The sequence below is a fragment of the Erinaceus europaeus genome, chromosome 2 (assembly GCF_950295315.1).
Source record: "Erinaceus europaeus chromosome 2, mEriEur2.1, whole genome shotgun sequence".
NCBI classification, from domain to species: domain Eukaryota; kingdom Metazoa; phylum Chordata; class Mammalia; order Eulipotyphla; family Erinaceidae; genus Erinaceus; species Erinaceus europaeus.
This window is the reverse complement of record NC_080163.1, coordinates 21,650,377-21,673,099: the sequence shown is the minus strand read 5'-3', so window position 1 is coordinate 21,673,099 and position 22,723 is coordinate 21,650,377. Positions and strand designations below refer to the sequence as shown.

Genomic DNA, 22,723 nt, shown 5'->3' with positions numbered 1-22,723 from the left:
AAAGCTGTGGTACATATACACAATGGAATACTATGCAGCTATCAAGAACAATGAACCCACCTTCTCTGACCCACCTTGGACAGAGCTAGAAGGAATTATGTTAAGTGAACTAAGTCAGAAAGATAAAGATGAGTATGGGATGATCCCACTCATCAACAGAAGTTGACTAAGAAGATCTGAAAGGGAAACTAAAAGCAGGACATGACCAAATTGTAAGTAGGGCACCAAAGTAAAAACCCAGTGGTGAGGGGTAGACATGCAGCTTCCTGGGCCACTGGGGGATGGGAGTGGGCGGGAGGGATGGGTCACAGTCTTTTGGTGGTGGGAATGGTGTTTATGTACACTCCTAGCAAAATGTAGACATATAAATCACTAGTTAATTAATATGAGAGGGGGAAAATCAATTGTATGTCTCAAAGTTTCTCAAAAGACAAACTGAATCTTTTTAATATATAGGCTATGTATTTGATATGCGGACTCTCTCAAAAGCCTAGACCAAGTAGATTAGAAGCATCCAATAGCACAGCTATATACAAGATACTGGATACTGTACAGCAAACCATAACAAAGGGACTTTTCAAAGTTAACCCAATTAACAAATAATGTGATGAGAATATTAACTATCGATTGTCTTTTTGAACCCTAAGACAGCAGGAACCTCACATCTCCACTATAAAGCACCTACTTCCCCCAGTCCTAGAACCCTTGGATAGGGCCCACTTTCCCGTATGCATCTCCCAATCCAACCAAATAATATTGCATCCGCCGATCACAACCTAAGCAACGCAACGATTGCCACCTCAACATGCTTCACCTCAGACTGTATCCAGAGACTTCACGTGTGGAATGACAACCCTTCAGCTTCATTACTCGGGTGAGACCTTTCCTTTTATAGTACACTCTAATTTCATCTCAGGTGGTTCACTTTCTAACAAAGTCCCATAACCTAGATATACACCAGTTTCTGTGAGAGAGAGCTTATGTGCACACGTATCCATAAACTACTGCAAAATATATACCTGAAAGCAGAAGTACACTAGAGTTTGCAGTGAGTACCTCCCTAACACTTCCTCTCCACTATTCCAAGCTTGGGGTCCATGATTGCTCAACAAATTGTTTGGCTTCATATGTTAACTCTCTTTTCAATCACTAGGTTCCAGATGCCACCAGGATGCTGGCAAGGCTTCCCTGGATTGAAGATCCCACCAATGTGTCCTAGAGCTCAGCTTCCCCAGAGACACACCCTACTAAGGAAAGAGAGAGGCAGACTGGGAGTATGGACCGACCAGTCAACGCCCATGTTCAGTGGGGAAGCAATTACAGAAGCCAGACCTTCTACCTTCTGCAACCCTCAATGACCCTGGGTCCATGCTCCCAGAGGGCTAGAGAATGGGAAAGCTATCATGGGAGGGGGTGGGTTATGGGGATTGGGTGGTGGGAATTGTGTGGAGTTGTACCCCTCCTACCTTATGTTTTTGTTCATTAATCCTTTCTTAAATAAAAAATTATAAAAAAACACACAAACTGAATCTTTTTAATATATAGGTTGTGTATTTGATATACGGACTCTCTCAAAAGCCTAGACCAAGTAGATTAGAAGCATCCAATAGCACAGCTATATACAAGATACTGGATACTGTACAGCAAACCATAACAAAAGGACTTTTCAAAGTTAACCCAATTACCAAATAATGTGATGATAACATTAACTATCGATTGTCTTTTTGAACCCTAAGACAGCAGGAACCTCACATCTCCACTATAGAGCCCCTACTTCCCCCAGTCCTGGAACCCTTGGATAGGGCCCACTTTCCCGTATGCATCTCCCAATCCAACCAAATAATATTGCATCCGCCAATCACAACCTAACCAACACAACGATTGCCACCTCAACATGCTTCACCTCAGACTGTGTCCAGAGACTTCACGTGTGGAATGACAACCCTTCAGCTTCATTACTCGGGTGAGACCTTTCCTTTTATAGTACACTCTAATTTCATCTCAGGTAGTTCACTTTCTAACAAAGTCCCATAACCTAGATATACACCAGTTTCTGTGAGAGAGAGCTTATGTGCACACGTATCCATAAACTACTGCAAAATATATACCTGAAAGCAGTACACTAGAGTTTGCAGTGAGTACCCCCCTAACACTTCCTCTCCACTATTCCAACCTTTGGATCCATGATTGCTCAACAAATTGTTTGGCTTCATATGTTAACTCTCTTTTCAATCACCAGGTTCCAGATGCCACCAGGATGCTGGCCAGGCTTCCCTGGATTGAAGACCCCACCAATGTGTCCTAGAGCTCAGCTTCCCCAGAGACACACCTTACTAGGGAAAGAGAGAGGCAGACTGGGAGTATGGACCGACCAGTCAACGCCCATGTTCAGCGGGGAAGCAATTACAGAAGCCAGACCTTCTACCTTCTGCAACCCTCAACGACCCTGGGTCCATGCTCCCAGAGGGCTAGAGAATGGGAAAGCTATCATGGGAGGGGGTGGGGTATGGAGATTGGGTGGTGGGAATTGTGTGGAGTTGTACCCCTCCTACCTTATGTTTTTGTTCATTAATCCTTTCTTAAATAAAAAATTAAAAAAAAAAAACAATCAACTTCTTACCACACGAACTTACTTTATTAACTTGGAATTTTATCAGTTACATTATGCTCTAATTAAATTTATTTTGAATTTATAGGCTTATAAATATCACATGTATACTTATCACCATTACATTATTCACAAAGATTAGACCATAATAATTCTTATTATTATAATTCATAATAATTCTAAACAGATAAGAATTATGTGACAGACACTTAAAAATCAATCTTGATTTAAATTATAATGGAAGCTTTGCTGTCAAGCACATTTCGCTGTAATAAGTTCTACAACAGAATGGCCTAATCATGATATAAATATTCATCAAACAAATTATCTCAAATATGTTTACTAGTCAAAATTGCTTAATTCAAACAGCACATAATTTGCTCAAGATAAACTATAAAAGTCTTTATCTAAAATATCTAAATCAGGGATGAATTGCCTGAATAAATGAAAAAATTAAATAACAAACATGAATCCCTATTTTCCTACGAATACAATCATCTTCATGTACAAAAAAAAAAAAAAAAGTAAAGAAAAATCGCTACATCCCCAAAAAAACCTTGATCCATACTCCTGGCAGGAGAGAAGTGATAGTATGAAGATAAGAGGGCTCTGAACTCCAGCTCCATCAGCACCCAGAGAAGAGAAAAGGAGAGGGACATATGGAGGTAGTAATGTTGTCATGAGTGGCTTGGAGGGGAAGAAAAGGGAGCAACTATGTACAAATGTAGACAGATAGTTGTAGAGATGATGGTTGGACCATGTCTACAACCATAGAAGAACCGAAGTGGTTTGCAGTGGGGAGACTGAAAATTCAGAACCCTGGTGGTAGGAATGGAGTGGAATTACATGCCTAATGGCATGTAATTTTGTAGATCACTAGTAAATCACTAATAAAATTAAAAAATTACAATATGAAACAATGTACGACACAGAAACACTAAAACAACAACACACACAAAGGAAGAAAGGAAGGAAAAGAAAAACCAGAGATCAACTATTATTAGAGTAAGATGATTTTGTCCTTTAAGTCTATACAAGAAAAAGGTTTTGTGGGTAATAGATAGTTCATTATATAGGTAGTATGCCCTGCCATTCATGCAAGCTCTAATATTACAGAGGAGTGCTATGGAACTGAGAGAAGTTCTAGTGCTGTGGTGTTTCTCCCTACTCTGTCTCTCTATCTGAACGAAAATCTATCAGTCCAGAATGGTGATATCATGTACCCAGAGCAGAAAAAATTTAAGTTTTCAGAGGTAAAGGAGATTTACATAACTGTCTTAATATATTGTCTTAAAGGACAAAAAGAAAGGACAACTTTGGTCATTTGTTAGATTTGTTAGGTGAGTTAGATTTCTAAATTACAAGAATTAGGATAAAAAGAACCAGAGGTTCTAGCCCAAAACAAACAAACAAACAAACAAACAAACAAAAAAAACCAACCCCAATGTCCAAGTCTAACGGAGAAGCAACTACAGAAGCCAGAACTCCCACCTTCTGCACCCCATAAAGAATTTGGTTGAACGCATATGAGACAATGTGTCAGGATCAGGGTTCAAGTCCACAGTTCCCACCTACAGAGGGAAAGCTTTGCGAGTGGTTAAGCAGTGCTTCTGGTGTCTTTGTCTTTACTTCTCTATCTCCCCCTACTCTCTTGACCACTGGTTGTCTCTATTCAATAAAACAATAAAAAAGAAAAAAGAATTTTGATCCATACTTCCAGAAAGATAAAGAAAAAAGAAGCTTCCAATGGAGAATCTGGTGGTAGGAACTACTGAGAATTGTACCCCCATTAACTTGTACTCTTGTTAATCATTACTAAATCACTAATAAAAATTTTAAAATAAAATTTTAAAACTTAGGGAAAAAAAAGCAACTCCAGAAATGAATATATATCTGGTAATCTTTAATAATAGTGACCAAAACAATAAAATCAATCACAAATTTTTTCTTCTTTCTTAGATTTTAGAATTTTATTATTATTATTATTTTTTACTGGAGTATTGTTATGCTTCTAGTTCTGCTTCTGGGATCTCTTCTGTTACATTGCTTGACATTGTGGTCTATTAACATGGTCATTCTGTTACACTGGTTTGGTCTCACACCCCCTGCCTCTGGGAGATTTTGGTTTAGTCCTTGCTAGTTGCACTTCTTCCTTCTCCCCACCCCCTCTCCTACGTACACCCTTGGTTCCTGATTCTTCCACCGGAGGAGAGAGGAGCAGGACAGAATTGGGTTGTGATTAGATTATTAGTTTTTTGAACTGTTTGCTCGTGAATATAGATATACTGCTTCTCCACTTAGCCATGTGTCCCTGGTCGTCTGTCTCCCGCCCGTGAAGCTAGCCTGGCATACTGGCGCCCTGAAATCTGACTGACACTAGAGTACCATTTATCTGTGGTAAGTGGTGGTGCTGGGCATCAAAACAGATACTTCTTGCATGCAAGTTTCAAGCACTATTACTGTACAGTCTCCCCAGATGTACATTTATTCTCTTAACAACACATCACAGTAGGATAGAGAAACATAATTCTATAGTTATTGCCAAGGAAAATTTGAAATAGAAGATAATAGTTTTCTGGATACAAGTTAGCTAGAATTACCTGAGTATTTTCTAAAAGTTAGAACAACACTAGAAGGAAAAAAAAAGTTCCAAACAGCAAAAGTTTAAAAAATGAAGAAATGAAAGCAAAGAAAGAACTAGAGTAGATGATCCTAGCAAAACTCAACCTTAAACAGATTAAGGTTCAAACTCATTTCCCACCTGCAACAGGGAAACTTCAGGAGCAGTAGAACAGTACTGCATGGGCATCATCATCTGTCTCTCTCTCCCTTCTCACCCTACCAAAAAGAAATGAAAAGAAGGATTGTGTGTGTGTGTGTGGGGGGGGGTCACTGTGAGTAGTGGAGTTGTGTAGGAACCAAGCCCCAATGATAACCTTGGTGAAAAAACAAAAACAAAAACAGAGACTTAGATCTCTTTAATACTAGCTTTTTAAAATTAATTTTAAAAAATGCCATATAGATTGCCCTTTACCCTGTAGCTGACACCTCATTTGCTACTCTCTATATTCTTCCATCATTGTATTGAGGATATAAAAATGTTAAGTGTGTTTGTACAGCTCATGAATTCTTGGGGGGAAAGGACAGAAGACTAAGAGAAAGCAATGGTAAAAAATTAGAAAGTATAAAAGGACTTAAAGGAGTACTTCTTAAAAGAGAATAAAAAATATTTTTGAAGAGAAGATAAATAATCTTGAACAAATATAGAATGTAGTTATTGATACTTTTTAATATTTCAGGCTTCATAATAAATAATCTATTTTCAAAGCAACCAGTACACAGTGCATATTTCTGTTACAAGGAAAAATCATTTGTGGCTCTACCTGAAAATGATAACCAGTAGATACCAGTTTTACTTTGCTTAGTTTTCTTTTATGCAGAATACTCCTCATTGAAAGTGTTTAATATAATTTTAAGCTATTTAATTATAAAAGTATTGAGATACTTAACTTTAAATTAGAGCTTAAAGTTTTAAGCTGTTTTCAATTACATATCTGAAAGGTCAGTTGTTTGTATTACACAAAATGAGCACTTGCAGCATTAATTACACAAACATTTCTATTACCCTTTTAAAAAACAATTCAATTTTTCATGTTTCAGAATATTAGTTTCAAAAACTAACATTTATGATAAAAATTACCATAAATCTGCAAAGGAAAATAGCAATACCAAAAGGATTATGAAAAACATCAATTAATCTTTGTTAATATCATAAGTCTACATAATAATTCTCACTACATAAAATATTCTTCATTACCTGCTTCAGATAATATGTTGTCTTTTCCCAGACTTTTCTTCTGAAGATTATTTAAAATGAAGTCTTCTTGAAAAACATGAAGCAAGTGGGTTTTTCTGCCTTGCTGGATGAAAATAAATACCAGCATAAGTTGATATAAAGCTATTAGTTGAATCCTAAGTGACCATAAGAATTATACTTACAAGTTTGGTAATGGGATCTAATGCAATGATGCATCCTGGCCTGGCTGTTGACTGTTGACTTACAATGTTAAACACTTCACCAACATATTTCTGTTTGTAGAAAAAACAAAAAGGTATCTCCTTTAACAATTTTTAAAAACTTACTCAGTTCAAGTTTCAGGCATAAGCAATAAGTAATAGCTAGTTGAAGCAAGGCCAAGTAATTTCACTATCTCTTTCACTACATTTGAATGGCCTAAGACTCTGGGCTGAGGAGGGAGCATAATAGTTATGCTAAAAAAAAAAATTATAGGATTTTAACTTATCAGGAATTACATAAGAAAGAATTAATATTCCCTGGTACAGAGAATAATAGAAGCAGTGACATAATTTTTAGAAGATGTTATTTTATTTATCATGATTGTTATTTTATTTAAATTAAAAGACGTATTTTAACTTCACAGAAATTATCTAAGAATCAAGTACTTAATCTTGCTTTGTTTTCAAAGATGCACTTACTTATTTTATGTGAGAGAGCAGGAACTCCATCATACTCACTGGAAGGGATAGAACTAAGGGCCTCATACATGGAAATCCTGAGCCCCTTCCAATGGAAGGGACAGGACACAGAACTCTGGTGGTGGGAACTGTATGAATTATGTGCCTGTTATCTTATAATCTTGTTAATCATTACTAAATCACTAATAAAAAATAAAGTTGTGTTATATATACACAAAGGCATACTACTCAGCTGTAACAAATGTAGTCCTCTCCTTTGCCTCATCTTGGATAGAATTCTTAATATCTTAACTGCCTTTAGCTATACCATTCTAAGTCCTCTGTAATGCAAATGTGGACTAAACTAAGGACACACATATGTACTATAAAAAGTTCACAATTAAGCATGCCCAGAAAATATAAATTATCTACTAACATCATATCTATGTCTGTCTTAAAAGTCATTTACTTACAGATATCTCAGGGTTGGAAAGCTCATACAGAAGTTTCTTGGCATCAATAACTGCTTCATATAATCGCAAATATTGCCCATCACTTGCTACAAAGCATGCACTAGGAGAATTGCAGTAGGCACCTAGAAAGTATTTGCAAACATTTACACTTTAATTTTTAAAAGATAAGGATAGGCTACTGGATGATTTTATTCATATGTGGAATCTAGAGAGCTGATACATGTTAATTTTTAAAACAAAACACCGGAAGCAAACAGGCTGTTTCTAAGACTACAAGAACTATGGTGATTATCTTTGGGAAGTAGAAGAGTAGGGACACAGATCTTTCTTTGGTGGTGGTTATAGTGTGGAACTATACATTGTAATCTTACAATCTTGTATCCCACTATTAATCACAAATAAAACATGGAAAAATAAAATAAATGTATTTTTAAAAGATAAATAAAAAGTATGAATTAAATAATGTCAGAAAACCTATAAGTTCCTTCAGTAGAAATAAATTATCATGCTTACCTAGACAATAACTTGGTATAAGTGTGGGCAACCATGCCACATTGGAAAATGCAGATACATGAAGAGAATTAATCCGGGCAAGCTCAGACACGCCTCCAGAAAAAGATAATGGTCCAACAGGATCAACTCTCCAGAGAATAAGTTCACTATAAACTGCATTAGGGTCCTGAAATGCCGTATCAATGGTATTTGTATTCTGTTGTTCCAAAGAATGTTCTTCAATATTTGCGGCGTCACAGGGTTGCTTCTGTTTATCAACATCAGGTGTTCTTAATGCATTATGGTGTGATGTAGTCAGCAATAATGGTAATACTGAATGGCAGGCTAAATCATTAAGATGAAAACGATGGCCGCAGTATCTGGATTTGTGGGAAATACTGAGAACAGTAGAGAAAGCAGATTCCTCGGCAAAACTGACCAGCCACTGATTAAGAGAGCCATCAGCATGCTTCGAAATCATCATAACATTAGGGGTAAAAATACTTAATTTTAAACTGTTAGTTGATTTACTGTGACCAGAAGAGAACAGCATTGATGTGGAACGTGTGAGCCCAGAAGGTTTTTGCTTTCCTTGCTGAATAGCCAAGTCCACATTCTTGGTACAGGCGTACATCACTATGCTTTTACAGAGAGAGTTTGCATCACCTGTAGGGAAAGCTACAGGAATTCTGGAAACAAAGGACACCTAGAATTTAAAAAGCAAATATCAGAACATTATATAAAAAAATTAAAAAAGAAAAGTCACATTTACAAAGAAGTACTTCACCAGAGATCATAAAAATAGTACCTGTACTTGGCGAAACATACCAGGCTGGTATTCATCCAGCCAATCCACATGCCAAACTAGCAAAGAACCATCCATGGGATGAATACTGAATAGCATGTCTGCATTTTTACTCCATTCAGATAGAAGTACTTCAATCTGATGATTAATAGCAGCTGATGGCAATGGTATAAAACTTGAGTTTGGTGCTATCTTGTCACCACTCGATTCTTTCTTTTCAGGATTTACTTTCATATCATCAACACCATCATCTATTTCTATAAGTAAAAAGAGTCACAAACCAAGACTCAGTAGATTATTGGCAAAAGGACTAGTATTAGATTTGGACTGGAAATTTGGTTAGCTGGTTTCTAAACCTGATACACCATAATTAACTAGTCAGAAGTAATGTGTATAATTTCTCTAAAATGTAATTTTATTCATAGTAAAATGAAGAAGTTGGGAGTGGGGATACAATTCAGGGAGAATTTTCAAATTATAACACTGGAATATTTTTTAAAATATTTTATTTATTTTAATGAGAGAAGTCAGAGAGAAAGAGACAGAAAGAGAGAGACACCAGAACATTGCTCAACTCTGGTTTATGGTGGTGCTGGGTATTAAACCAGGGACCTCAGAACCTCAGGTTTGAAATTCATTTTGCATAACCATTATGCTGTCTCACCACCCCATAACACTGGAATATTATTTATACTTTCCTCATTAAGTCTCAGACTTACAAAAACAGAAGTCAATGACACTAATTATCTTTCAACTACATACTCTGAAAAATGGATATAATATCATAAAATAACCATCTTAAAGAAGAAATATATAGCACCAAATATGCTCAGTCTTTAACACATAAGTAACTAGAAAAAAAAAAAAGAATAATAAGCTGGTATATCAACTCATCAATGCATGTAAGTGTATCAATTCTGAGCTCTACTTCAAAAATCCTAAGACGGATGGTAGTGCACCTGGTGTACACATTACAATGTACAAGGACCTGGGAATTCAAGTCCCCAGTTCCCATTAGCAGGGTGTAGCTTCAGGAGTGGTGAAGCTGTGCTGCAGGTGTCTTTCTCTCTTCTATTTCCCCTTCCCCTCTCAATTTCTCTCTCACCTATCAAATAAATAAACAAACATTAAAAAAAAAAAATACCCGGCCCCTACCCTACTTAGGAATATAGAACCTTTAAAAGACACTAAAATAAGGTTGTCTGTTTACCAGTTTTAAGACATATGACTTCAAAATGGGACAATAGCATATTATGCAAAAGACTGGCTCCATCTTAAACCAGAGTGGGATGGGTGTGGGTGAGTCTTTCTGTATCTTTCCCTCTATATTTCTCTCACTCATTAAAATTACATAAAACAATATATATGTAGTTACATTCTAGGCTCATATATTGGCATATATATGTAAATGTTCATTAGAAGATAAAATAAAAACCAACAGTATAATGTTGTTATTAAATTTTTTTTAATTTAAATAAAAACATTTCATTTTTAAAAATAAAAATACCTCTAACTTCCAGACCTTCCACCTTCTGCATCCCACAATGACCTTGGGTCCATAACTCCCAGAGGGATAAAGAATAGGAAAGCTATCAGGGGAGGGGATTTTGTTAATGTCTCCTTTTTATAAATAAATTTTAAAAAATGCCTCTAACTTATAGCACAGATAGCTAGCTGTACACTCTAGATTTAGGTTTCCCAGTACACAGCAACTATTTGGGTAAAGCCTACAAAGAATATGCGACTATTTCTTGAAAATGAAATGATAGTGACAGTGACATGAGCCAAGTATAAATCAACGTTAATTAACAATTACAACATCTCTGTCTCCTGAGGACCTTATTGAGGTTGTTTAAGGTCTTAGTGCAAGGCTTCTGAAACTTTAATTTACTTAAAAATCACCTAGGGATATCATTAAACTACATGTTCTATTTTCAGTAGATCTGAATGAAGTCTGAGAATGTGTAATTATAACAAAGTTCTAAATAATGTAATCTTTCAAGTCCATAGAGAACTTTCTATGGAACAAAACCCTGGTGGCTGACAGAATTCAAGCACTGAGATATTGAGTCCACATACCACCATGTGGAATAGTCACTTATAACAGAAATAGCAACACTATTAAATAAGCTAACCCAAATTAAAAATAGACCATTTCAATTTTGAAATCTGTTTCCAAAAGAAGGTAGTATTAACCAAAAGTAGAAATGTTTGCTATTTTGAACAAAAAGTTTATATTTTTCATCACTTTACCTTCATCGGATCTTGCGTCTGTTTGGTTTGAGTCTTCTACATTGGCATCAGAAGGTGGCTGTTCAAAAGTTTTTCTAAGTTGCTGCAAAAACACTTCCATTGATAAAGTAAAATGCAACTCCTTATTGTTTAGCCAGTGCACCACAAAAGGACCACTCTTATCTTCATTTTCATTTAGACTTAGAGACGTAATAGAAGGAAGAAGCGGAATGTCTATCAAAAACAACAGAAAAACACAAAGTTAAATTTTCTTTTAATTCTAGAATGCAAATTATCCAGATCTCATATTTTTATTACTGAATGCCATATTCATCTTTAAATATCTGAAATAACTGTATTTATCCTATAAATAAAACTCTCATCATAATTTCCCCATGGTCACTAATAAAAACATTCATGTGGTAATTACAAAATACACATCAATACACATCATAGGTGTCCTGGATCCCCACTTCCCCAGATCCCTGCCACACTAGGGAAAGAGAGACACAGGCTGAGAGTATGGATCAACCTGCCAACGCCCATGTTCAGTGGAGAAGCAATTACAGAAGCCAGACCTTCTACCTCCTGCACCCCACAATGATCCTGAGTCCATCTGGAGGGATAAAGAATAGGGAAGCTATCAAGGTAGGAGATTGGATATGGAGCTCTGGGGGTGGGTACTGTGTGGAAATGTATCCCTCTTAACCTATATTCTTGTCCATACTTTCATTTTATAAAAAAAAAAAATTTTTAAATACATTGTCAAGGAAATAAAATTATATATTTGAGGCCATATAGCATAATTAATCTTCAAATTTACACATATTTTAGCTAATTCTAAAAAAACCATCTCATTAAGAAATATGCAGACATGAAAAAGTAAAATCTTCTTACTTTTCTAAAAAAGCCTCAGAACATAATTTATTTATTTACTGGACAGAGACAGAGAGAAATTGAGAGGGAAGGGGGTAATATAGAGAGAGAACTGCAGCACTGCTTCACCATTTGCAAAGCTTCCTGCTTGCAGCTGGGAAGTAGCAGCTCGAATCTGGGTCCATAACGCATTATAACATGTATGCTCAATCAGATGTGTCACCGCTTGGCCCCAGAACACAATTTTTTTTTTTTTTACTAGTTTATTTATTTGACAGGACAGAGAAACTGACATGTCAAAGAAACTAGTGATATACTTAAACAACCTTTTTTTAAAAAAAAAGTTAAGATTTTTTTAATTAATATTTATTTATTCCCTTTTGTTGCCCTTGTTGTTTTATTGTTGTAGTTATTATTGTAGTTGTTACTGATGTCATCATTGTTGGACAGGACAGAGAAATGGAGAGAGGAGGGGAAGATAGAGAGGGGAAGAGAAAGACAGATAGCTGCAGACCTGCTTCACCGCCTGTGAAGTGACTCCCCTGCAGGTGGGGAGCCGGGGGCTTGAGCCAGGGGCTCGAACCGGGATCCTTATTCCGGACCTTGCACTTAGTGTCACGTGTGCTTAACCCGCTGTGCTACCGCCCAACTCCCAACAACAACCATTTTTTATTTACTTAGTAGATTGACCTTTTTTTTTTTTTCTTTTGTTACCAGGGCTATTGCTGGGGCTTGCGACAAATCCACTGCTCCTGAAGGTTATTTTTTCCCTTTTATCATTGTTGTGGTTATTATTATTGTTGTTATGAATGCCATTGTTGTTGGATAGGACAGAGAGAAATGGAGAGAGGAGGGAAAGACAGAGAAGGGGAGAGAAAGACACCTGCAGATCTGCTTCGCAGCTCGTGAAGTGACCCCCCCTGCAGGTAGGGAACTGGGGGCTTGAACCAGGATCCTTGCGCTGGTCCTTGTGCTTTGTGCCATTGCGCTTAACTTGCTGCACTACCACCCAAACCTCCACCCCCCTTTTTTAAATGATTATTCATCTATTTGTAAGATAGAAAGAACTCATTTGGTAGCATTAAGATTGAAGTTGTAGGTATAGAATTTAGGTTCCCTTCTCATACCTATGAAAGTCATACAAAAGAAGCCAATTCCCTTTTAAAAATAACTTGCTTAGAATTTTAATTCTGATATATCTATTAAATCAAGTACTTTTAAAAGTTATATGACCGGCAAAATAGTTCACTTGGATATTGTGCTGCCTTGCCATGCACAAGACTCAGGTTTGATCCCAGCCCCTACAACATTGAAGGAAGCTTCGGTCCCATGGCTGCTTTTTCTATCTGCCTTGCTACCTGTCTATGAAAAGAAAGAAAAAAAACATTTATTACATGAGAAACAGCAAGATGACTGTTAAAGTCAGGCCTACAGTGATACTGGAGATTGAACTTGAAGCCTGAGTCTCAGGAATGCAAGTCCTGTGCTCTAAAGCTATGTTATCATCCTCATTCCTAACTTAAGAAATAATGAAGTATAAATTAAGAGTAAACTGTGACAGGGTAATCTCTAATTAAAAGAGGTAAAGAAAAAAACATATTAAGTAAAATGTGTATTGTAGCACTAAATGGACTCGGGAAAAGTAAATGATTTTCTCCAGAAATTATTAAAAAATTTTCAAAGAAAAATCATTTGAATTAACTGTTCAAGCAATGTGTCTACTGATGGACACCAAGAGAAACAGCATTTAAAGAAATGAATGGTAAATTAAAATTGAAGTAACCTATCTCTTGTTCCTTCTATAAGGGGTGGGTTCTAGAACTGTTAAATAATTCAACTCATTCTATTTATAACTATACATTCAACAGTATTTGATTTCATTAATATTTATAAATCCTTTGCCTAATAATATACTTCATGATGGTAAGGATCATACTGGTTTTGATCAACAATGTGCCTCTAATTCTTACCACCATCACCAACTCCTACGTAGTCACAGACTGAACACTCAGCAGAAGAAGTCTTAACGGACTGAGCAGCTAAATCCCTTGTTTGTAACTGGGAACATAATTATAGTGGGGATTGAGAGAATGCTTCAATGAACTTTTAAAGAGATTTTAAAAGGTGAAATGCCTTAAGAGATCTCTGGAGTCAGAGAGGTGTAGCTCACCAAGTAGGAGGCATGCACTGCCACGCATATGGCCCAGGCTTATGCCCCAGACATGAGAAGTGCCACATTGAGGAAAGTTCTGGAAGCTGGGATGTTAGAGCCTAGGGCACTAAATAGTCTTCTGTATAATCACTATATTATCTTTTCTGCCCCAAAACCCTTTTTCTATGTAAGCAAAGAGCTAGCTAGACATATAATCTCACTCATAGGCAGAACTTAAAGAAATAAGCACAGAATGGGAAAACACAAAATGAAACTTGGGCTGGGTCTGATGTATTGCACCAAAGCAAAGAACTCTGGGGAGGAAAAGCAGGGAGGGGTTGGGGAAGGTTGGCTTTGAGGTCTTAGTGCATGGTGGTGGAGGAAGAGGACTTAAGTTGAGGGCAAGAGTGTTCTGCAGTGACCTATCATCACAGGGAGATAATAAAAAATTGTACCCATGTGTCAGCAACTCTACTGTAAACCATTAACCACCACACACCAATAAAATGATTTTTAAGAAAAGCTAGCTCTAAAAAGATTTGCTAATACTGCCACATACATTTTTTTTTTAAACCAAAAGCTTCAAATGAGGCTGGAGGATAATTCATCTAGCAAAGTAAATGTCTTTACTTTATGTGAGGATCTGGGTTCCAAACCAGGCACTACATAGTAGAACTATGGACAATACCAGAGAGAGCTCCATAGGTGATGGAGTGGTACTATAATGCCTCTCCCCACCCCTTCTCTAAAAATAATAAAGTGTTAAAAGATTGAACTTGGGGGAAGGTGGAGAGAGCAAGCGGCAGTACACCAGATTAAGTGCACATAGGATTGGTGCAGGGATCCCGTTTGAGGCCCTGCTCCCCACGTGCAGGGAAGGGGAGGGGTCGCATCACAAGTACGAAATATAGATTTCTCTCCCCCCTCTATTTTCCCTTCCTCTCTCAATTTCTCTCTGTCCTGTCCAACAACAGCAGCAGCAGCAGCAACAACGGAAGAAAGATGGGCGCCAGGAGCAGTGGATTGTAGTGCAGATACTGAGCCCCAGTAATAACACTGGAGGCAAAAAAAAAAAAAAGAGACTGTGTTGGAGAGGTAACTTAGCAATCTCACAAATGTATAAGGCCCAAGGTTCATTTTCCAATATAACACAGAAAAATGGAAAAGTAAAAACTTTAATACAACTTGTTACCAAATAAACTAAGCTCTAAAGCCATTTTTTAAACATCATGGTAGCTGGGCAGCTGTGTTCCTAGCAGAACACATATAACCATGCACAAGGATGCAAGACCTAGTCTCCAATTGCAGCTTTCTTTCTTCCTCCCTTCCTTCCTTCGTTTTCTTTCTTTCTCTTTCTACTTCCCACCTGCTTCTCAATTTATCAGTCTCAGTCAAAAAGAAAAAGGGGAAAAAATGACCACAGGAAATGGTGGATTGGTCATGCCAGCATGAAACCCCAGCAGTGATCCTGTTTACAGGGAAAAAAGGAAAAACAAACAAACAAACAAAAAACATAGCCACAGGCCCTTTGGAATATAACTAAAATATGCCTACTAGCTATCTACAAAATGGAGGACCCCCAACTCTTCATCTGCACTATTCCAGCCTTTAGGTTCATGATTGGTCAACAATTTGTTTGGCTTTGTATGTTAACTCTCTTTTCAACAACTAGGTTCCAGATGTCAGCATGATGCCAACCAGACTTCCCTGGACAGACAACCCCACCAATGTGTCCTGGAGCTCTGCTTCCCCAGAGCCTTACCCCACTAGGGAAAGAGAGAGACAGGCTGGGAGTACGGATCAACCTGTAAATGCCCATGTTCAGTGGGGAAGCAATTACAGAAGCCAGACCTTCCACCTTCTGCATCCCACAATGACCTTGGGTCCATACTCCCAGAGGGTTAAAGAATAAGACAGCTATCAGGGGAGAGGAGGGGGTACAGAGTTCTGGTGGTGGGAACTGTGTGGAGTTGTACCCCTCTTATCCTATGGCTTGTCAACGCTTTCTTTGTATAAATAAAATAAAAATTAAAAAAAAATAACCTATTACCTGTGGCTGGATTGATGCTGGCTGCGATGTGAAAGTGGCAAAGTGCATTGGCATGCAGCGGAGTGTTCCTGTGGACCTGATGAGGATCCTGCTGATGTGGGAGGTAGCCAGTATGTGCTACAAGTGCAAGTGATCTCCTCCGACCTCTACGAAAGTGTCTCAGATTTACCTGTATGAATAAAAACAAGATCTAGTATATATGTTGTCATAAGTATACTTGTATGGGTTGACAACAATCATTAGAGCCCAGGCAGTGATGCATAGCTGTTGAATATACATGTTGTCAATGTTCACACCCAGGTTCAAGCCTCCAGTCCCCACCTGAAGAGGGGAAGTTTTATGAGTGGTAAAGCAGCACTACAGGTGTCTTTCCTTCTGTCTGAATGAAGAAGAAGAAGAAAAAAAAAAAAGACACAAAAAACGGCTGCTGGGAATAGTGAAATCATGCAGGAGCTGAGCTCCAGCAATAAACTTGGTGGCAAAAGAAAAAAAATGTACTTGATTGGGTTGGTGTCTCAGTAGAAAGTGCACAGGACTTGCATGCATGAGGCCCTGGCTTTAATCTCCAGCACTGCACGAACTGGAGAAAACAAGTGCCTGTCTAAGTGCCCCCCTCTTTGAAAATTAATAAAAGAACTTCCAAAAAAGCAAAATAAACAAAACCCAGGTGGGGGTCAGGATAGGGAGTGAGGGTTCAGAATTCCAGTGGCAGGTGCTATGTGGAACTATACCCTATAATCTTATAATCATGTTTTTTTAAGTTGCTGCTTTGGTTATAGCTTTGGCTTGGTGACTGCCCAATGAGTCCACTTCTCCCTGTGGCCATTTTTCTTTTTTCTTTATTTAACAGCACAGAGAGAAATGGAGAGGGGAAGAGGGGGAGAGAGAGATACCTGCAACATTGCTTCATGACTCTTCAGCTAGGGACCAGGGGCTTGAGCCTGGTTCCAACACATGGCAATGTGTGCTACCTTGGCCCCCAATCTTATAACCATGTAAACAACTATTAAATCACTAATAAAAATAATTAAAAAATAAAAAATATATAGTAAATAAGTAAATCTTTTTTTGCAAGTTTACTGTCTATGCACAAAATTTCTCTATATACATTGTTCTTTTCAAATCCACAATTTATTCCCTGTGACTATACAATGCTGAATAATACTATTATCAAACCTTAGGATGAAATTTCATATTTTACTAAGCATTTTCAGAGATGATCTCATCTGACTCATAAGGCAATCAAAATGCTATTATCATTTTCCAAATGACAGAAGTTTACATAGAGCCCCAAATCACCTACAAGTAGAACAAGTGTCTCCAGATTCTTAGTCAAGGATTTCTTTGTTATTTTTACACTTAGTCATTCTATCAATCCTTAAGGTATCACGCAGTATACACTTAATTATATTCAGTTCATTCTAATAGCATTCAAATTTGAAAAAATTCAACCATAGAGAACATTAAAAAACAAATCATTTTAGACCAATTCCTATTTTCAATCTTATGAAAATCAGAATTTGTCTTTAACCTGTATTTAATTAGTCTAAACAAAAAAAAAATTAACTTTTATTTTCTACACTAATTAGACAGTAGGTACTCCAAATTCTAGAAGATTCTAAAGATAACAGGTACAGGACAGAACCTGGTAAACCATTCAGAACTACTGGTAGGATAAAACTTTATAAGCAGGAAAGAAAAAAGTATTTTACATTCAGAATTTAACCTACTTTGTTATTTAAATTAAGTGTAATTACCCATTTGTAATCAGTTACTTTAAGATTAATCTTAATTATAGTTAATCATAATTATAGTTTTATGTTCCAGACAAAACCCAAGAATATTTTAATTCTCCCCAAAAATAGCTAAAAATTTTCTGAGATTTGGATTCCAAAAACATTTTTTTCATAACGACTCACATGACTTTTAATATTAGCATTAAAGATAATACCCCCCAAAAAAAGGGTGAGGTATAATTTTTTAAAAATTATTTAATCTTTTATTGATGCAGAATTTATTTATTTATGTACTTAAAAAGATGGAGAAATTAAGAGGGAAGGAGGAGCTACAGAGAAAGAAGGAAGAGGAGACACCTGCAGAACTGCTTTACCCTACAGGAAACCTGGGTCCTTGTGCGCTATACGGTGTGCATCACTGTCCAGGCTCCTAACTACAAATGTTTTTAAAACTTACAGAAAATGACATCTATCAAAAATACTCACGTCTAAAGCATTTTGAACCCGCTCTTTACTGGAAGCATTTCTCTTGAAGTTATTTGTTAAGTTAATAGGTTCAGTCCAATGGTTGCAGTCACCTCCGTACAGCAGACAATCATTTGGTAAAAATGTCTCTACCCATAGTCGACATACATTATCTTTGCAGCAGGTCAACAGTACATTACAGACAGATGCCCTGAGGAATAAAAATTTCAAAGACAAAATCATAAATTTCACAAAGGATCACATTCTACAATACTTTTTATAATGATCTGAAAGAACACACTAAGGTAAGTAATGAAAATGCTGACATGCATTACATGTGATATTTCATAAAAACTGAGTGGATAGTTGATGTCATCACAGCAAAGCTTGCTAAATTTTTTCTACCTAGAATTCAGTGGTTCTTATTTTAATAATGTAAGACTTTTTTTACATCTAAAGAACAAATGAGATCATGCCATAATCAGTTAACAGGCAAGAAGAAAAAAACACTAAATTTTCAACTAAAATGTTCCGCAGAGTGGAAAATTACTATTTCAGTTATTTCATAATACTTCATTCTTACTGCCTATAATGTACATGCACATTCGTCACTAATGAGCTAATTATTTAGTATTCTTTATTCCCCCTCTTGCTTAACAAAGGCCACAGTGAAGTGCTAGAAAAGAAAATGTGATAAGTAATAGTCACTTCTTCCTTTAGTCATTCTTGATATGCAGTTAACTATCATGCCACAAAATAAATGCAAAATCAATTACTACAGATACTAATAAGCCCCGTAAGTGCCAAGAGATCAAAAGTTGATACTCTTATCAACAAAGATTACCTTCTGTTGGTTATTCAGCAAATAAAAAGAAAGAGTCCTAATATCCTGTTCTAGGCACTTACTCAAATTCCTTTGAGTAAGTGAAATGATGTGCTAATGTAGGTTCATCAAATTCGAGAAATGTGCCACTCTGTTGGGAGGAGATGTTAATAATTGGAATATCCTGAGTCTAGTAATAATAGGCAGGCAAGTTTTTTTGTTTTTTTTTTTTTGCTTGCACTCTTTATTGATGTCAATTAAATTCTGAAACATAGGAAACTGTGATGTATGGAGTTGAAATTTTCTGTTAGACAGTGAAGCAGAGTTAAGAGTGTTTTTGCTAAGAATTTAAGTTTTCCACACTACTTCCCTGAATCGAAGATTCTGGCACAGTTTCCCAACAACAAAGCCATGACTATTTGTAGAGTATTCTACTCTGATGCTTTGTCACATTGGAGAGCTGGGGTAGAACAGTATTAGCTATACTAGATAGTTCAAGCTACTTTAGTATTACAGTGACAGGTACATGTTTATGCATGTTGTGTATTTGTTCATGTTCACAAAAGATAGAATAAATGATGTGTCGATGTATGTTCATCAAATGTGAGAAATGTGACAGTCTGTTGGGAGGAGGAGATGTTAATAATTGTTGGAAGGATAGGGATACTGAATTTGATGGTAGGTACAGCATGGAATTATATCCCTGACAATATTTGAGTAAACAAATCATGATAACTAAGTATAGGCATAAATCCAGTGGAATACCAAGTCTTGCAAAGACTACAGTAAAGAAAGTACAGAAGTATTTAAGCATGATGTATAGGGTAAACTAATACTAAATGAAGGGCACAATAATATGTCAGTCTACTCTCTTTTCAAAAAGTTAACACCTAAATAAAGGTTTGCAGTTTATTAGCTGAACACAGCTATTTTTTTTTTTTAATGAGACATTCTGCTAGAGGACATGAAAGGTAAAAGATGAGAAAGTGTTGAAAAGGTTCATCTAGATGGCAATAAATAGAATGATGAAGAGATGGAAGAATTCAGTAAAAAATAAGGGGGGAAATGTACAACTTTATCATTCAAGACATCTAATACAGAGTGGAGAATTATTCTTTCATATATATAGCTTTTCTCTTAAGTGTCAATCATAGTTGACTCCTGGCCAGCAGTTTATAGGTGAGGGACTGATGTAACTTGAATCTGCATAGGAATGGGTCCTATAGTCATGAACTTTTCTCAAAATAAGAAAGGCAGTCTAAGTAAAAAAGATGATGTTCTCTTTTTTTTTTTCCCCTCCAGGGTTATTGCTGGGCTCAGTGCCTGCACCATGAATCCACCGCTCCTGGAGGCCACCCCCCCACCCTTTTTTGTTGCCCTTGTTGCTGTAGCCTCGTTGTAGTCATTATTATTACCATTGTTGATGTTGTTCGTTGTTGGATAGGACAGAGAGAAATGGAGAGAGGAGGGGAAGACAGAGAGGGGGAGAGAAAGACAGACACCTGCAGACCTGCTTCACCACTGGTGAAGCGACGCCTCTGCAGGTGGGGAGCCGGGGGGCTCGAACCGGGATCCTTATGCCGGTCACTGCGCCACCGACCAACCCCCATGATGTTCTCTTAACATATAGGAAAAATGACTACTCAACTAACCTAGGCATATATTTGCTTGTTTTACGCCAGGAAAATCCATTTACAGCTCGAGGATGGGCCAGATAAACAAAAGAAAAGTCCATTTCTCCTTGGGGCTGTTTTTCTGAACTTCCATCTGGAGAGGTAACAGATGTCCGCCAGTTTTCTACATTATACCACACCTTTAAAAGACAATCATCCTAAGGAAAAAATGAAATAGAAAACCATACTGTGATGAACTGCTCTGTGAAGTAATGATTATGAATAATTTCAAAGAAACACATTCTGAAATCAACAGTTAATGGCAAAGAAAATGGTTACAATATTTTTCAAGAAGTCTATAAATCGCAGAGCATAATTTGTCATCTAAAAATAGTATAAAAAGTAACTATAGTTTATTAACAGTATACTGTATCCAAAGCACTGCGACAATAACTTCACATATCCAGATTTAAGGAATCCCATGGTTAATATCCTATGAAGTAAGTTTAATCCTCAGCTGACACATAAAGACAACTCAAAGCTAGGGGACCAATGTTGGCTCACCCAGAAGAGTTCATGCTACCATGAACTAGGACTTATGTTAAAGTCCCTGCCCCGTCCCCCATCTGCATGGGGGAAGCTTTCCAAGTGGTGGAACAATGCTACCAGTATCTCTCTTCTCTCTGCCTCTCTGTCTTTCACCTTCTGCTAAGAATGGTCAAATCATGTAGCCACTGAATCCCAGTCATAACCTGGTGGCAATAAATAAATGTACCCAAAGATCAAAGAAATGAAGATCAGGAAGCTGATAATTGACAGGCTTATAACCAGATGTAAAGGTATGTCTATACTGTTTCAATTATGCCATACTACCTCTTAGCAAAATAATATTTAGCTCATTTTTGTTATTTAACACAAAATGTATTCAATTTCAATCAAAGATTAGAGCTACTTATGGTCAATGTTTTTTTAAAAAAAATAAATTCAAAATAACCACAAACACAATTTGGCAATAGCATTTTCACAATCTACCTTTCCAGCAGTGGCAAAAAATTCTCCATCTGGTGAAAATTTCATTAAATGTACTTGGGAAGCAGTTCTGTAAATGAAATGGATGAGGATAATTTAAATAAAATTAAATAAGAGATAAAATAACATTATTTTCTAAGCTATAGTCAACAATTTGCTTGCTTTATCAAAATTCTATGATAATACACACATTCACTTTTAAATACTGCTCATCGTAAGTATAGAGTAAATCTTTATAATCTAGATGCCAGGAGATAGTTCACTGTCGCAGTATAGTCCAACCAGATATTTGATGACTTTAGACTGAACACATATTTGACACCTAACCCAGCACCTAGAGGACTCTGTTCCCAGTAAAGTTATCTATAGACTCCTCAGATATAAAAGAGTCACCATGCAAAGGCATCCAGGATGCAAAGGCACCTGGATTAGGTTGACTCCCATATAGCTGTGGAGAATCAGTAACTGATAAAGAGTTATTAAGATGCTGAGCCAACTTCTAAAATGTGTGAGGTCCAAATACTACTTCCTGTCCCCTAAAGGTGTTTACTCATGTATTCCTGTTTGTTCTGCTACTTTCTTTTCTTTTTTTTCCTCCAGGGTTATCGCTGGTGGCTGTTTTTTTTTTTTTTTTGTTGGTTAGAACAGAGAGAAATTGAGAGGGGTGGAGAAGATAGAAAGGGGAAGAGAAAGAGAGACACCTGAAGACCTGCTTCACTGTTTATGAAGCGACCCCCCTGCAGGTAGGGAGGCAGGGGCTCTAACCAGGATCCTTAAGAGGGTCTTTGCGCTTGGTACTACATGCACTTAACCAGGTGCCCCACTGCCCTACCCTGTCCTGCTACCTTCTGAATGAACTCTTTTGTAACCTGGAATCCTTGATATATTATAAA

The 22,723-nt window shown here is 37.0% G+C and overlaps 1 protein-coding gene across 1 annotated transcript in view; it reads right to left on the bottom strand.

Annotated features, from left to right (window-relative positions):
• The window catches only part of DMXL1 (Dmx like 1), a 142,879-nt gene that overhangs the window by 84,289 nt on the left and 35,867 nt on the right, over nucleotides 1-22,723 (bottom strand). Inside the window, 10 exon segments of the mRNA XM_060171294.1 lie at nucleotides 6,426-6,528; nucleotides 6,608-6,697; nucleotides 7,558-7,679; nucleotides 8,071-8,755; nucleotides 8,858-9,111; nucleotides 11,108-11,320; nucleotides 16,165-16,333; nucleotides 18,387-18,576; nucleotides 20,841-21,019; nucleotides 21,834-21,900. Of these exon segments, the coding sequence (XP_060027277.1) occupies nucleotides 6,426-6,528; nucleotides 6,608-6,697; nucleotides 7,558-7,679; nucleotides 8,071-8,755; nucleotides 8,858-9,111; nucleotides 11,108-11,320; nucleotides 16,165-16,333; nucleotides 18,387-18,576; nucleotides 20,841-21,019; nucleotides 21,834-21,900 (2,072 nt within the window).